Source organism: Perca fluviatilis, chromosome 19 (assembly GCF_010015445.1).
Source record: "Perca fluviatilis chromosome 19, GENO_Pfluv_1.0, whole genome shotgun sequence".
NCBI classification, from domain to species: domain Eukaryota; kingdom Metazoa; phylum Chordata; class Actinopteri; order Perciformes; family Percidae; genus Perca; species Perca fluviatilis.
Window position 1 is genome coordinate 34,112,652 of NC_053130.1, and position 14,889 is coordinate 34,127,540.

Genomic DNA, 14,889 nt, shown 5'->3' on the forward strand with positions numbered 1-14,889 from the left:
GCACTCTCAGGAGCATGGCGCATAGATGCAGGGGTACAGTTTCTGGACACATCATAGAGTGCTGGTTCCTGTTTATATATTCTGCATGCTGTGCAGTTCCAGTGTATTATGGAGTGCAGTACCCAAAGCAAACAAACAAAGGATTAAAAATGGCTCAGGCTTTAACTATTGCTAAAAAAAATCCAGTATTCTACTGGCTTACCCCTGTCTAATTACTCAGCTAAAAATGTCCACAAAGAACACACACACACACACACACACACACACACACACACACACACACACACACACACACACACACACACACACACACACACACAGACACACACACCCACACCCACACCCACACCCTAATGATCTCCCTGTGTTTTAGGTGTTGCCCAGGCAGACCTGTGGTCTGTTCACCCATACCATCTTCTATAATGAATACCCAGGAGGCTCAAAGGAGCTGGACAAGAGCATCAGAGGAGGAGAACTCTTCCTCACTGTCCTCCTAAACCCTGTACGTAAACTACTCCGCCATGCACCCATCACAGCTGTACAGTACACTTTGTACTTGGACTCAAGTTGCAAAAATGAGGAGTTGTGACTTGACTTGGACATGTCTGCTCTGAGACTCGACTTACTTTAGAGTGGAAAGCCTGAATACTTGACTTGACTTGAAGGCAAAACAATTGCCAAAGGCAATATTGTGCATATTTATTTCCTTTTGGGCTCTGCCAAAATGCCATGTATAATTATTAACATAAGAGGATGCATCTCCTTAACCTTATGCACACTTTCAATTGCAGCTGCTGGCATCAAATGAACACATCCTTTTTTTTTTTTTTGCTAGTTCCTGGTTTTAGTTATTTAAAGAGCTCCTTTTCCAGTTTTGTCAAAAATGTAAACTTAAAAGTAACTATTTAATGTGGACATACAATACGATGTAGTTAAATACAATCTCTGCATTTAACCCATCTTAAGGATGCTAGGAGCAGTGGACAGCCACATAGCAGCGTCTGGGGAGCAACTTGGGGTTCAGTGTCTTGCTCAGGGACACTCTGACATGTGGCTGGAGGAGCCGGGGATTAAACCTCCAATCTTGTGGACAACCCACTCTACCGCTGAGCCACCGCCCCCATATCATTATTAACATGATGTAATTTGTCTATTGTATTCATAATTAGAAATTACCTTTTTTTTTTTTATGTTACCCACCTTTTTATACGCAAGATGGGGGGGGGGCAGCCTACTGCGTCAGAAGTTTCTAATTATATTTACTGATTGTTAACCGCATACAATGTTATTGGCTTTGAATCATGCAGGGTTGCTAAGTGGTATCAAAGGTTCAGCCTATTAACTGGAGCAGTGAAGTTTCCATTGCATGAGAACCTTATGGGATGGGAGTGATTGTTCCAGGTATTAGTCAACCCCTCTGGTGTTACCAGGGAAACTTGAGTTATGGCTTATTAAAAACTTTAGATTTTGATTTGAAAAAGCATGAAAATCTAAATGAATGGTCTAGCGGGATAATGTCCTTCGAGGTTGTGCTTTTTGACTGGCAAAATCCCATCTCAAAGACTTGAAACTGGACTTGAGACTTGACACACACACACACACACACACACACACACACACACACACACACACACACACACACACACACACACAAAAGTTCTTTTGATTGATTGTTTTTAGTTGTAATTTAAAATGGGATGTAGTTTTGTTGTGTTCTGCATGTTTAAAGGTGTTACCTTTTTTATAGACCTTTTTCTTGGCAGACATCTTGACATGTCATAGTAGGAAAAGCACAGGTGCATTCAAAACCATTAGTGATGGCTGCATTCCACTTAGGAGAGGTCCTGGTATTAAACCATTACTGATGGCTGCATTCCACTTAGGAGAGGCCCTGGTATTAAACCATTAATGATGGCTGCATTCTACTTAGGAGAGGTCCTGGTATTAAACCATTAATGATGGCTGCATTCCACTTAGGAGAGGTCCTGGTATTAAACCATTAATGATGGCTGCATTCCACTTAGGAGAGGCCCTGGTATTAAACCATTAATGATGGCTGCATTCCACTTAGGAGAGGTCCTGGTATTAAACCATTAATGATGGCTGCATTCCACTTAAGAGAGACCCTGGTTTTGTGCATGCTGACTCACTGAAATATCTTACTGGGACACTTGATGGAATTGAGCCATCGTTAAGGTTATCAATATGAGCTGTGCTTTTCCTACTAGGACAAGTCAACATGTCTGCTGTGAAAAAGGTCCACTGTGATCGTTATTCTGCTTTGAAACACTATATTCAAAGCACGGTGGCTCAGTGGTTAGCACTTCTGCCTCACAGCAAGAAGGTTCTGGGTTCAAATTCAGGTTGTCCCAGGCCTTTCTGTGTGGAGTTGTATGTTCTCTCCGTGCTTGCGTGGGTTTCCTCCGATTGCTCTGGTTTCTTCCCACCATAAAGACATGCATAGGTAACTAGGACTACAGTTGAAAATTTGCCGACTGGCTAACACTGGCGCATTTACAGAAATGTTGATTAATGTGCATTGTCCTAATCAAATAAAAACAAAATCATAATGGGTCATTTCTCACTTGTGGCCAACATGTTTCTATGTGAACCCTCTGCTCTCTGTTGAGTTCATAGTTGGTCATTTTCTAGACTCGATGACATGTTGCTCTGACAACAGCTCAGGTAAATATTAAACTGACTTGTAAAGTACATTGTGCCCTCTCAATTTAGATCAGTATCTTCATGACCCACCTGTCTAACTATGGCAACGACCGGCTGGGTCTGTATACCTTTGAGTCTTTGGTGAAGTTTGTCCAGTGTTGGACCAACCTCAGGCTGCAGACGTTGCCCCCCCTCCAACTCGCTGAGAAATACTTCCAGATCTTCCCCGAGGAGAGAGACCCACTCTGGCAGGTCAGAATATTGATTTTGTTTTGGAAAGCTTACATTTGACTGTTTTTGAAATGTACTGCATTTTCAGAGGAATAGCTGTAATGCTGTCCTTGTCTAATTCCCCTTGAACAGTTTTGTTCTTCCTTTACATCATAGTAAATCATTAATCGGTGGACATTTGACTGTTTGAGTAGCAGAATAAATACAGATAGGTAGTCGTAGACAATACTAAATGTAGCAGGAACACTGGAATGAAAGCATAGTGTTGAACATTTAATCTTAATGTGAAATATCTTTCAGAACCCTTGTCATGACAAGCGACACAAAGATATCTGGTCTAAAGAAAAGACCTGTGACCGACTCCCCAAGTTCCTCGTCATTGGACCACAGAAAACCGGTACCACACTCTCTCTATCCCCATTTTCATCTTTGTCTATATATATATATATATATATATATATATATATATATATATATATATATATATATATATATATATATATATATATATATATATATATATATATATATATATATATACATACATACATACACACTTGTTTATTATAAATGTCTTGTCTTTACTCCAAGGCACTACAGCGCTTCATTCATTCCTGAGCCTCCACCCAGCAGTCACCAGCTCATTCCCCAGCCCCACTACCTTCGAGGAGATCCAGTTCTTCAGTGGAGCAAGCTATGACAATGGGATTGACTGGTAAAGACAGGAATATCATTACCGTACACTGACTTCAGAAAGTTCTCAAAACACAACGTGGCTTAAATTTGAATTCAGTTTTCTTTGTGGTGCATCTTTCTTTGGATTTATTTTCTAAGGTTCAATTTGGCTCGACTGGTGCTTGCATGAGCTTAAAGGATAAAGTCTATCTTAATATAATACTTGCATGACATTCATACACTGAAAGGGTAACAATGGGTAATCATTCCTCCTACCCATCCTGGCGGTGAAGTGACACAGCTACACTATAAAAGAGGTGGGACAAAATCCACAATCCAAAGTTACAGTCCTTCTAGTACAAAATTCCCTCTTTGTGTTTCCTTGCTGACCCGCAGTGGAGGGATATCTCCTGGTAGACGCATGCAGGCTTGTCGCTGGTAAACTACATGCGACTGCCACTAAAGACCAAATTAAATAAACAACCTCAAACATTAAGCCAAAGCCAAAGTCCTGGATTGACCAGTCAAAGTCCTAACCTGACGCGCCAGATGGTTTGTTATACAGAACTGTCTGAAAAGCCGTCATTGGAAACTGTTAAAACACCTGGCAGATGATTGAATGAAGCATATGTCTATCACAGGCTAACTTTAACCAATCAGATTAATGAATAATACGACGTAAATCAAAGTCTTGCCAAAGCCAGTTGGGAGAAAAGCGAGAAAAAAAATCTTTTCAATTGAGAAAAGCCTTCAGTACCATTCTTTGCTCCTCTTTCAATAAAGACATACTCTCCAATTCAGATATAACTGATGCTATTGCAGCATCTACGCTTACCTCTTGAGGAGCTGTCATTGTTGTTTTGAACGGCGGCACAGCATACACACCTAAATCACGCCCGTAGCTCCTCACTGGATGCCGATTGGTTCAAGCCACTGGTGATTGAAGCCTGAAGAAATGGATTTGTGTGACCTCCCTTCACAGTTCACATTACATTTGGCAGCAGCTAACGTTAGCCTACTGTAAACTATCAGCTGGCTTAAACGCGCTTAAAATGCTGAAAGCTAAATGGTCGAACGTGTGGCTGTATTTTACTGGAAAGGATTCCAACACCAGGACGTTCAACAGTCTGTAGCTCAAGACACAGTGTAGCCCAGCTGCACTTTAAGACATTATGGTCACGGTTGGAGTTGTCTGAGAAACAACACAGACAGGACTTAATGGTGCGTTCAATAGCACCTCGTAAGCTCATGGTGTATTAAAGTGCATCTCAAGAAACTCAAGTTGTTGTTGTAAAGTACCCTTCTGCCGTATAGTGTTCTTCTTTTTGTTTAACAGCAATTGACTGGAGAAATAAGGTATTACATTTTAAATTAATTATTCAAATTTGACCATATGGCCTTAGCAATAAACAAGCTGTTCTATAACGTGCCTCTTTTTAAGTATTGATTTAGGCCCCAGAGCTGTTTTAAAAAGGATCGTTTCAGCACCGATATCAAAATAAAAACAAACGATACCGAAGCCTATAGATTAGTGTTGTAGCATACCATACTCCATTGCTGACACAGCGCTGTGGTGAGGTGTGGCAATGCAAGACTAACTACATATGACATACTGACTTGATTCGGTGTGAATAATTCAAATATTTAAGAATTTAAAGTTAGTTTTGATCAGTTTGTGGGTATGTGTTGAGTCTTTTCTGTGATTCAAACGGTTAACAGAATAAAACATAACGTGAATGAATGGCACGGGGATGTGGATACTGTTTTAGGTGCTAGCTGACTTATTACTTTCTGTTTTTATGTGTGATCCTCAGGTACATGGACTTTTTCCCATTCCCTTCCAATGTCAGCACAGATTTTATGTTTGAAAAGAGTGCCAACTACTTTGACACAGAGGTCGCGCCCAAGAGAGCTGCTGCCCTGCTTCCCAGAGCCAAAATCTTGGCAGTGCTAATCAACCCATCTGACAGGGCGTACTCCTGGTACCAGGTGAGAACCATCACACACTCTGCACAACTATACACACATGGAGCAGTGCCGTGTCACATTGCACAGGCTTTCTCAAAGCAGTTCAAGTCTCTTTACTATTATAATGTATGGTGTGTCCCATTGAGAAAACACCCGAGAAACCCCATAATTAAATGATGGCAGCAGAATATCATTTTTAACTTTTGAATGTTGTATCTTTTTGTAGTTCTTTTGATCTCTGATTGTGTGTGTGTGTGTGTGTCTGTGTGTCTATGTGTGTCTTTGTTTTTGTCTTTGTGTGTATGAACATAGCACCAGAGGGCCCACCAGGACCCTGCAGCCCTCAACAACACTTTCCATACAGTGGTGACGGCAGGCCCCTCTGCCCCCAAGGACCTGCTGGCCCTTCAGAGACGCTGCCTTAATCCGGGTCTCTATGCACCTCACCTGGAGCGCTGGCTGCAACACTACCAGCCCAGCCAGGTAACACACACACTGCAGCATGTGGAAATTAGTGTGGTCCACTCTACTTCATTGTCACAGTCAACAGCTGGTTTCCATCCAGGTATTTTCTTACATAACGTGTCCAATTAGACGAGATGAAGTGAAAGCCTGTTGATGCCCATTTCAAGTCACGTGTGTTTACTTTGTGAATGAATTCCCTGCTCAACGGTTTGATTCAATTCAAAACTGTCTGATTGAACAAGAACAATGTCAGCATTAGTCAATAATTTGGATAAAGTTAAATCTGCATAGCAAAACATTACTTTACACACTACTTACTGTAAATTAATAATAAAGTTTCAATATACTTCACAATCTCAACATGAAGCATTAAACATAGGGAACAAAATAATAAAACAGCAGCAACTTCTAAGATTTATACAAACTGCAAAATATTCAAACCCTGATAATAATAAGTGTTTTAATATCTCTGACTGTGCCTGTTTTGCTGACTTGTTTAAACTGAAAGGCTTATTGTGACAACTGACAACATTTTTCAAGAGCTAAAAGATGCAGGCTCTAAATCAAATCAAGCTAACTGAGCGAAGAGCACATCCATAATCCTAGGTAACACTAAAGGTAGTACTGTACATGGATAACTGTTGCTTTGATGTTAACATGTACTGGACTGTGTTGCCCCCTACTGTCCAGTTCTAGATATATATATATGGACAGAATATTGAGAGGAATGCTACACACCTTATGCCAGTTAAGGATATATTAAAGTTAAATAGACTCAGCAGCAGGTCTGAGAATTAAACCTGGTGTGGTTCTATCTAGAGCATGTGAGCGAAGAGCGAGAGGGAGGATTTTGGATCAAGTGTAGAGCGGATTCTTTTTTAAGTTAAAACAATCACAATTGTCTTGGGCGGCGCTAAGTCCCATACACAACGACCATGCCGCTGAAAAATAGTCTCAGGAAGGAACTTGTTTTGGTGGAACGTGTACGTTCTAAAGTAGTTTTAGTCGTGCAACAGAAAACTCCGATTGGACAGATAGTCTAGCTAGCTGTCTGGATTTACCCTGCAGAGATCTGAGGAGCAGTTAACCATAGTCCTCACAAATCCACCGGAGGTTAGAACGCCAACACAAAGAAAGAGGAAGGTGACGGATGTCCTCGCTAAAGACTACATAGCCGCCCCCCCCCGGAAATCATTGTTGAATCCTCTACCATCTATTACTATATAGTCTTTTTCATCGTTGACTGTGATTCCTTTTATATCCCATGTGCCTGTTGGATGGGTATTTTATTTTAGTTTGGTCCAACCTGTCCAAAAGAAGAACTGCAAGGAGAGGATACTTCTCATTCTTTTGTAGTTGCATGGAAGCAACTGTAGATCCTTCTCTCATCATACTATCATCTACCACTAGTCGATACGAGTCCTGGATGACGCTGCCTCTGTGTGTTGTAGTTGCACATCGTGGACGGGGCCCTGCTGCGCTCCAACCCAGCACTGGTGATGGAGGGAATCCAGAGATTCCTCGGTGTCACTCCTGTCTTCAACTACACCCAGGCTCTAATGTTTGTAACACACTCACACACACTCTTGCACACACTTACACTCACATACACTCAGGCTTTGTAACACACATACACACTCACGCACACACACACACACACACAGACCCAGGCTCTAATGTTTGTAACACACACACACACACACACACACAGGCTCTAATGTTTGTAACACACCGCACACACACACACACACACTCTCTCTCTCTCTTACACGCGCGCACACACACACACACACACACACACACACACACACACACACACACACACACACACACACACACACACACAGTTAATCTAGTGAAGTTGTATCCCTTAAAGGAATCATTCAGCATTTAGTTTGAAAGCAAACAAGCCCTTAGAGAGATTGACTCAGCCATGTTTCCATATACCACGTGTGAACGGTGTTAAATAAACAAACCATGCGTCTGCAGGTACGATGACAGCAAAGGTTTCTGGTGTCAGCGGGTGGAAGGAGGTCGAGCCAAATGTCTGGGGAAGAGTAAAGGCAGGAAGTACCCAGAGATGAGCCCTGAGGTACGCCCACATTTCACACAGTTAGCACAGCAGAGCTTTCTCCGTAACCTATGTAAGTGGCCTGATGTGTATACTTGTGCGTTGGTGTGTGCGTTGATTTCTTGAAGAGAATAGCAGGGCGTGTGTGTGTGTTAGAGTGAATGAGAGAGTGACTGTGATTATCTTCAGAGTGAGTAGTGACTCTAGAGTCCTAGTGAGAGAACCAAAGTGTCTTCCCTGTTCTTTCTGCCCACGGTGGGAGATCTGGAGCAGGAGAAGTTAACCCTCTCCTTGATTTCATGTTGTTTATGGAGAAGGAGAACCAGGAAATGAGTCGGGGGGTAAATGCAACGCTACCAAGCCACGACCGAGCGCCGCACGTCGCAGCGACGTGTAGTTACATTTTTCGAGAGGTGCACGTCAGGCTAAGGCGTAGGGTCCGGCGTAGGTTTGTTTCTCCGCGTACCTACGTACGTAGCAACGGCGTCGATTTTACACAGAAGTATAAATCACACTTAAAGCGTAACTCTCGCCAAAATGCAAGCTAGGGTCTTTTTGTGAATGTACCCGAGTCAAACTTTCGTTTGAAAGCATAATTGGGACGGAAGCACCCCTTTTAAGATTGACCGTATTTTCGTTTTGGGTCAAATGGCCTTTGGAATGGGAGTGCTAGGGGCACTACTATGATCTCATCAAAGTCACTATTTTTTAAACCCTAAGAAAGCTCGACATGATTAAGTATCACCAGGGGCTCTACACATGAACTCAGCATTGAGAACATTGTTTGTGTTCACAGAGTTTACTAAAAATAAGGTTTTAATAACTCACTGTAGCAGTTGGTTTTTCCACTCTGCCCCATCTTGCCAGTCAAAAAGAGTCGATCTCTGAATGCAACATAACAGGGAGGAGAGTAAAGATGGGAAGCTCCTAAAGCTTAGTTCCATAGGAATGCACGGATAATATGTTGTTTTGTCGTTAGTGAAAAACAATATCGACCTTGTAGTTGAAAAAGGAGCCTCATATAAGAATGACATTTCTTCCTATGGAGTCCTTTCATTCACATTCGGAGATCGGTGCTTTTTGACTGGGGCTTCCGTCCTAAATATGCTTTTAAACAAAAGTTTGACTCGGGTACATTCACAAAAAGACCCTAGGTTGCATTTTGGCGAGAGTTGCGCTTTAAGGCATTTGGATGGAACATGTGAGCCTGCTGTCGTGTGCACAGTGGAAACATGAAAATAATCCAATCTTGCGGCATATTGGCCTGTTCTAAGGCACACTACTGGGCCGCGGCCCCCACTCTAGGAAGCACTGCAGTAGAGCACCAAACAACATCCCTCTGTTTGAGTAATGTTTGTTAAAAAACTACAATGACCAGCTGTTTCAGGGATTGACTGAGCACTTGAGGTGCTTTTAATGAGCTGCTTATCTTCAGTATGAACTGATGGGTTTGTGGCTGAGAACCACAGACGGCGTAGGAATAATAACACATTGATGGCTTTTATGGGATTTGTTTACAATAAGAAAAATATTGAATAACACCCGAGTTAAACATGGTTAACATTAAAACCTCAGCAGCCATTAAGAGACCCCACAATGAAATAATGATGCAGAGACAGCAGAATGTCGGTGCACTTTTAACTTCTGCATGTTGTATCAAATAATTTTTTTCTCTAGTTCTGATCTCTGTGTGTGTGTGTGTGTGTGTGTGTGTGTGTGTGTGTGTGTGTGTGTGTGTGTGTGTGTGTGTGTGTGTGTGTGTGTGTGTGTGTGTGTGTGTGTGTGTGTGTGTGTGTGTGTGTGTGTGTGTGTGTGTGTGTGTGTGTGTGTGTCTGTCTCTCTCTGTGTGTGCAGTCACGTGCCTTTCTGGCAGAGTACTACCGGGAGCACAACATGGAGCTGCTACGTCTGCTGAATCGGTTGGGCCAACCACTGCCGTCCTGGCTCCGCCAAGAACTCCAGAGCACAAGCTGGAGCTGAGGCTACAAAGCTTCCACACACACACACACAGACAGACAAATGCACCACAGAAAAGCCGGGACTGGATTCTGTGGATGAGCCAGCACTTGGGATGTGGATTAAACTGGACTACCTGATCTGGAATCAACAGCAGCACACACTACAAGCTTAGCTTAGCTGATGTTACTGGTGCTCCTGTTCCACAGAAAAAGAAGACAGTACAACATGAGCTCTTTCTTAAAGTGTCGGTCACTGTTGGAGATTCCTGATTGGTTGCCAACCTCCCGCGAACACTGGGCAGCCTCACCCTCAGTCGGTGTGTGTTGGACAGGGGGGGGGTGACACTGTACACATCAGTTTGATGTGGATCCAGAGGACTGGGTGACCAGCAGGTTTGGGGCACAAAGAACAGGTCAGCCAGCATTAATGAGAGGAGAGAAACTGTGCGGATGTGGAGTGTATGACTGGATACAGGACAAACGTGCACAGACACACACACACAAACACGTGTATACACACATCTCCTCTCGCCACAAGAATGATTGTAAAGCATTTTCAAAAGCGGTTGTATATGTTAGGTTTGAGGGGGGGGGGGGACAAAATGGCCATCAGCCTGAAGCAGACAGTATAGACAGACAGTCCATACCCTGGCCCAGATTTCTCGGTTACACACACACATCTACCTGCAGGTCCAGCCAACAGTCGGGGTGCCGCATTCCCTCCTATTCGTCTGTTTACTGTACTGACGGACATTTTTAAAATGGATTCAACTAATATGATGCCAGGTCAATGTAAATATCATGTGTTCAGATTTGGTACACAACTAAGCCCAGGTCCAGGCAGGGTTCAAAATTAACTTTTGGTCCACCAGCCAAATGGCTAGTGAATGAAAAACTTTTACTAGCCACTCAATAGCTTTTTTTATTTTATTTTTTTTTTTTTTAAACCATTGTTTTTTGGGCTGGTGAGTGAAGCAAATCTACTAGCCCCTTGCATATTTTACCAGCATTTGGCTGGTGGATGGTGCTAATTTTGAACCCTGGGTCCAGGCTCTGGCCCATACTAACATCCTGTCAGTGAGCAGCTTTGTTATACTTTGTTTATTCACAAAGGTCAAGATGCTTTTTGAATGATTATCCACGTTGGCTCCCTCGATTCTCTGATTTTTATTTAAGACGACTTTTATACTAGCTTTTAACCTACCTAGGATAGTTTATTAAAAAATAAACCGACAGACCGAGGGCCCCACACAACATACTGCTGAGCAAAGGTTGTGTTACAGGACTGGAGTTTAGTGATTTTAGCAATGGGACTTTGAATGACGTTTTTTTTCGAACATGAAAGTTCAGATTTACTTGAGCTCTTTATAATGTTATATAATATCATTTAGGAATGAGTGGGATTGGTTATATTGCCTCTGGCTGGAGGCTGATGGGTACTGTAGGATCAAGAGTTATCATACATACCAAGCTGACAGGACAACAAAGTGGAAATATGTACAACTGTCTATTAGTGTGGTTGAAATTTCCAAGAGACGCGATGAGGACCATTATTATTAAATGAAAATGATTGAATGGTCCACTGCAAATTTAAAAAAATAAATTTGTCATAGAGACAAAAGTTACCTTTAAGGATTATTCTAGTGATTGAGTATAACTCACAAGAGGCCGATTTAAAAACAACAACATCCGTAGTCCAAAATGCCTCTGTGCACAATTGGATAGACCAACCACCAGTTAGAACTGCAACCAGACAGACCTACTACCAGTTAGACCAACCACCAGTTAGAACTGCAACCAGACAGACCTACTACCAGTTAGACCAACCACCAGTTAGAACTGCAACCAGACAGACCTACTACCAGTTAGACCAACCACCAGTTAGAACTGCAACCAGACAGACCTACTACCAGTTAGACCAACCACCAGTTAGAACTGCAACCAGACAGACCTACTACCAGTTAGACCAACCACCAGTTAGAACTGCAACCAGACAGACCTACTACCAGTTAGACCAACCACCAGTTAGAACTGCAACCAGACAGACCTACTACCAGTTAAGGCTCTGACACACCAACCCAACGACCGACCGTCGGTGACTCGGTGTGTTCTGAGTGCCTCAGACGCCGACTTGAGCGTACATTCTGTGCGTGCACGAGACGTAATACCACGAGACGTAATACATCTCCATAATAGACCAATCTGTATTGTCACCCAAAAAATGAAAACCGGCAGCTGATTGGACGCACGCGTCACGTGGGTCTGGCTTCTCCCGAAATTTCAAAACCGACCATAATGGAGGCTCGTTGAGAATACGATCTCATATTGTACTAAAATAGTTCACCGAAACGTGTTTCTGAAAACATTTGAAGAGAGAAATAGGCCGTGCAGTGTCTGAATCTGTCTTCATTTCAGATCGACAAAGGTCAGTTTAAAAGATTTTCGTCAGATTTTGAGAGGCGTTCGTCAGGCTCATCGCGCTCGTCATTTCCAGTAATTGGTCATTGAGTCTAACTGCCCAATGGCCGATTCAACAAGTCAAATCGACCCAAATGAACGTCGACGGCTCCTTTGACTGACGGCGGCACGGAACACACCAGACTTGAGTCACCGACCTCGCCAGACTGTCTGACGGCCGATAATCGGGTTGTTGTGTCAGCACCAGTTAGACCTACCACCAGTTAGACCTACCACCAGTTAGACCTACCACCAGTTAGACCTACCACCAGTTAGACCTTCCACCAGTTAGACCTTCCACCAGTTAGACCTACCACCAGTTAGACCTACCACCAGTTAGACCTACCACCAGTTAGACCTTCCACCAGTTAGACCTTCCACCAGTTAGACCTACCACCAGTTAGACCTACCACCAGTTAGACCTTCCACCAGTTAGACCTTCCACCAGTTAGACCTTCCACCAGTTAGACCTACCACCAGTTAGACCTACCACCAGTTAGACCTTCCACCAGTTAGACCTTCCACCAGTTAGACCTTCCACCAGTTAGACCTTCCACCAGTTAGACCTTCCACCAGTTAGACCTACCACCAGTTAGACCTACCACCAGTTAGACCTTCCACCAGTTAGACCTTCCACCAGTTAGACCTACCACCAAGGTTGTTTTCTAAAAACACCTCAACGGCGCTCCTTTTTGCTTAGCTATGTTCATGCTTGCCGATTATTTGTCGACGCAAGGGTGATTGGCCGAGAGTGTGGTCGCCTAAAAATCTGTCCAAAACGGAGGGGAACAGACGTATCAGTCAGAGCCAATAAAACATGAGCTTATCTATTCGTCTGGTATATAACCCCAGCAAACATGCTCTGGTTTATTGGCATTTCTTTAAACCAATCACAATGGTCTTGGGCGGCACTAAGCTCCGGACGGAGCCCCGGTGCCTCTGCTAAACCGTCTCAGGAAGGAACTTGTTTTGGTGGAACGTGAACGTTCAAAAGTAGTTTTAGTGGTGCAACAGAAAACTCAGATTGGACAGATAGTCTAGCTAGCTGTCTGGATTTACCCTGCAGAGATCTGAGGAGCAGTTAACCATAGTCCTCACAAATCCACCGGAGGTTAGAACGCCAACACAAAGACAGAGGAAGGGGACGCACATCCGGCTGAATTTCCGGCAGCACCGGAGCAATCCCGGAATGGAACGTCGTGGATATAGACTGTACAACTGTACAACACAGGACTAACCAAGACTAGTACATTGACTTGAACGTGAATCATATAGAGTAAACTTAACTTGAACAGTGCTTACAGTATTACGTGCTTTAAAATGTTTTTATTAAAATTGTCATCACTCAAAAAGCGTTTTGACCATTTTCATAGTGACCGTGAAGCAGCTGCACAGTGATCCTGAGCCACCGTCCTGGACCAGAGCTATTGAAAAGCTAGTGTGGGTTTGTGTTAGACTGTGAGAGGGGCAATAAGCACCTCAGTCAGTAAGAGAAAAGAAAGAGAGCCCATCACAGAATGCTAAACGCACGTCACCCCACACTCACACTCACACTCAGCGTCTCCATCCGAGCACTATTACCCACGAATGTCATAGGACAAGAGAACCGACATCCGAGTCGGTATGGAGACAAATCAGAAGCTGCTGTCTTGTTCTTTTCTGTTTGTTTTGTATTAAATGTCAAAAGGCCAACACTGTATCATCTCTAATAAACACACAGAGAGGTTGGAAATGATGGCTGATGCTTTTTGTTTTCTTTTTTTTTTTTTACCTAACTCGCCCTCGTATCCCGTATGTGACAGTAGAACAGGGTCATCAAAACATCATGCAGTGCCTATTTTGAATTTGTGATATTGGGCTAGGTTAATCCACTCCACCTCCCACAAATTGTGGAGGTTACAGAAGCCAAAGGCTTGAGAAAGTTTAATATTGAGGCTTCTTCATTGATGCATGGAGAGGAAAGTAACGTGCTGTGGAGCAGTGGAGGTTCCCGACAGGTGGTAAAAGGGTTCATGTAAAACCTCAAACGCGCACACAGCAGAACAGCAGCTATAAAAACTGTTAGGTGCTCATTGGCTGCAGGAGAAATGACTGCCTTTGTCTACAGGGAGTCAACAACACATCTTCTTTTACTTTCTTCCCTAACTGCGCTGCATCTCATCGCCCTTAAATTGATTCCTTGAGTCCTCCACTTGTCTCCCTTCCTCACGTCTTAGTCCCTTCCTCTGAGGAGAGACGCGAGGATATCGTGGGAGAAGAGAGGAAACAAGCAAATGTGTTTTAGAGGGAAGAGACGTCCTTTCCTCTGAGGCGTCCCATCAATACGTCAGCTGTATGGGCCATAGGCGCGGGAAGTGGGGGTGCTGCAGGTGCTGCATCACCCCCCCTGGTGGCGAAGCT

General features: G+C 43.4%; 1 protein-coding gene across 3 annotated transcripts in view; it reads left to right on the forward strand.

Annotated features, from left to right (window-relative positions):
* The window catches only part of ndst2a (N-deacetylase/N-sulfotransferase (heparan glucosaminyl) 2a), a 32,737-nt gene extending 20,515 nt beyond the window's left edge, over positions 1-12,222 (forward strand). For all 3 annotated transcript variants that reach the window (XM_039783646.1, XM_039783649.1, XM_039783648.1), the window contains 9 exons: positions 374-502; positions 2,734-2,916; positions 3,196-3,292; positions 3,487-3,610; positions 5,385-5,559; positions 5,851-6,021; positions 7,455-7,564; positions 7,993-8,095; positions 9,929-12,222. In XM_039783646.1, the coding sequence (XP_039639580.1) occupies positions 374-502; positions 2,734-2,916; positions 3,196-3,292; positions 3,487-3,610; positions 5,385-5,559; positions 5,851-6,021; positions 7,455-7,564; positions 7,993-8,095; positions 9,929-10,054 (1,218 nt within the window). In that variant the 3' untranslated portion in view covers positions 10,055-12,222. The remainder of the gene's footprint in view (positions 1-373; positions 503-2,733; positions 2,917-3,195; positions 3,293-3,486; positions 3,611-5,384; positions 5,560-5,850; positions 6,022-7,454; positions 7,565-7,992; positions 8,096-9,928) is intronic.
* The last annotated feature ends 2,667 nt before the right edge of the window (positions 12,223-14,889 follow it).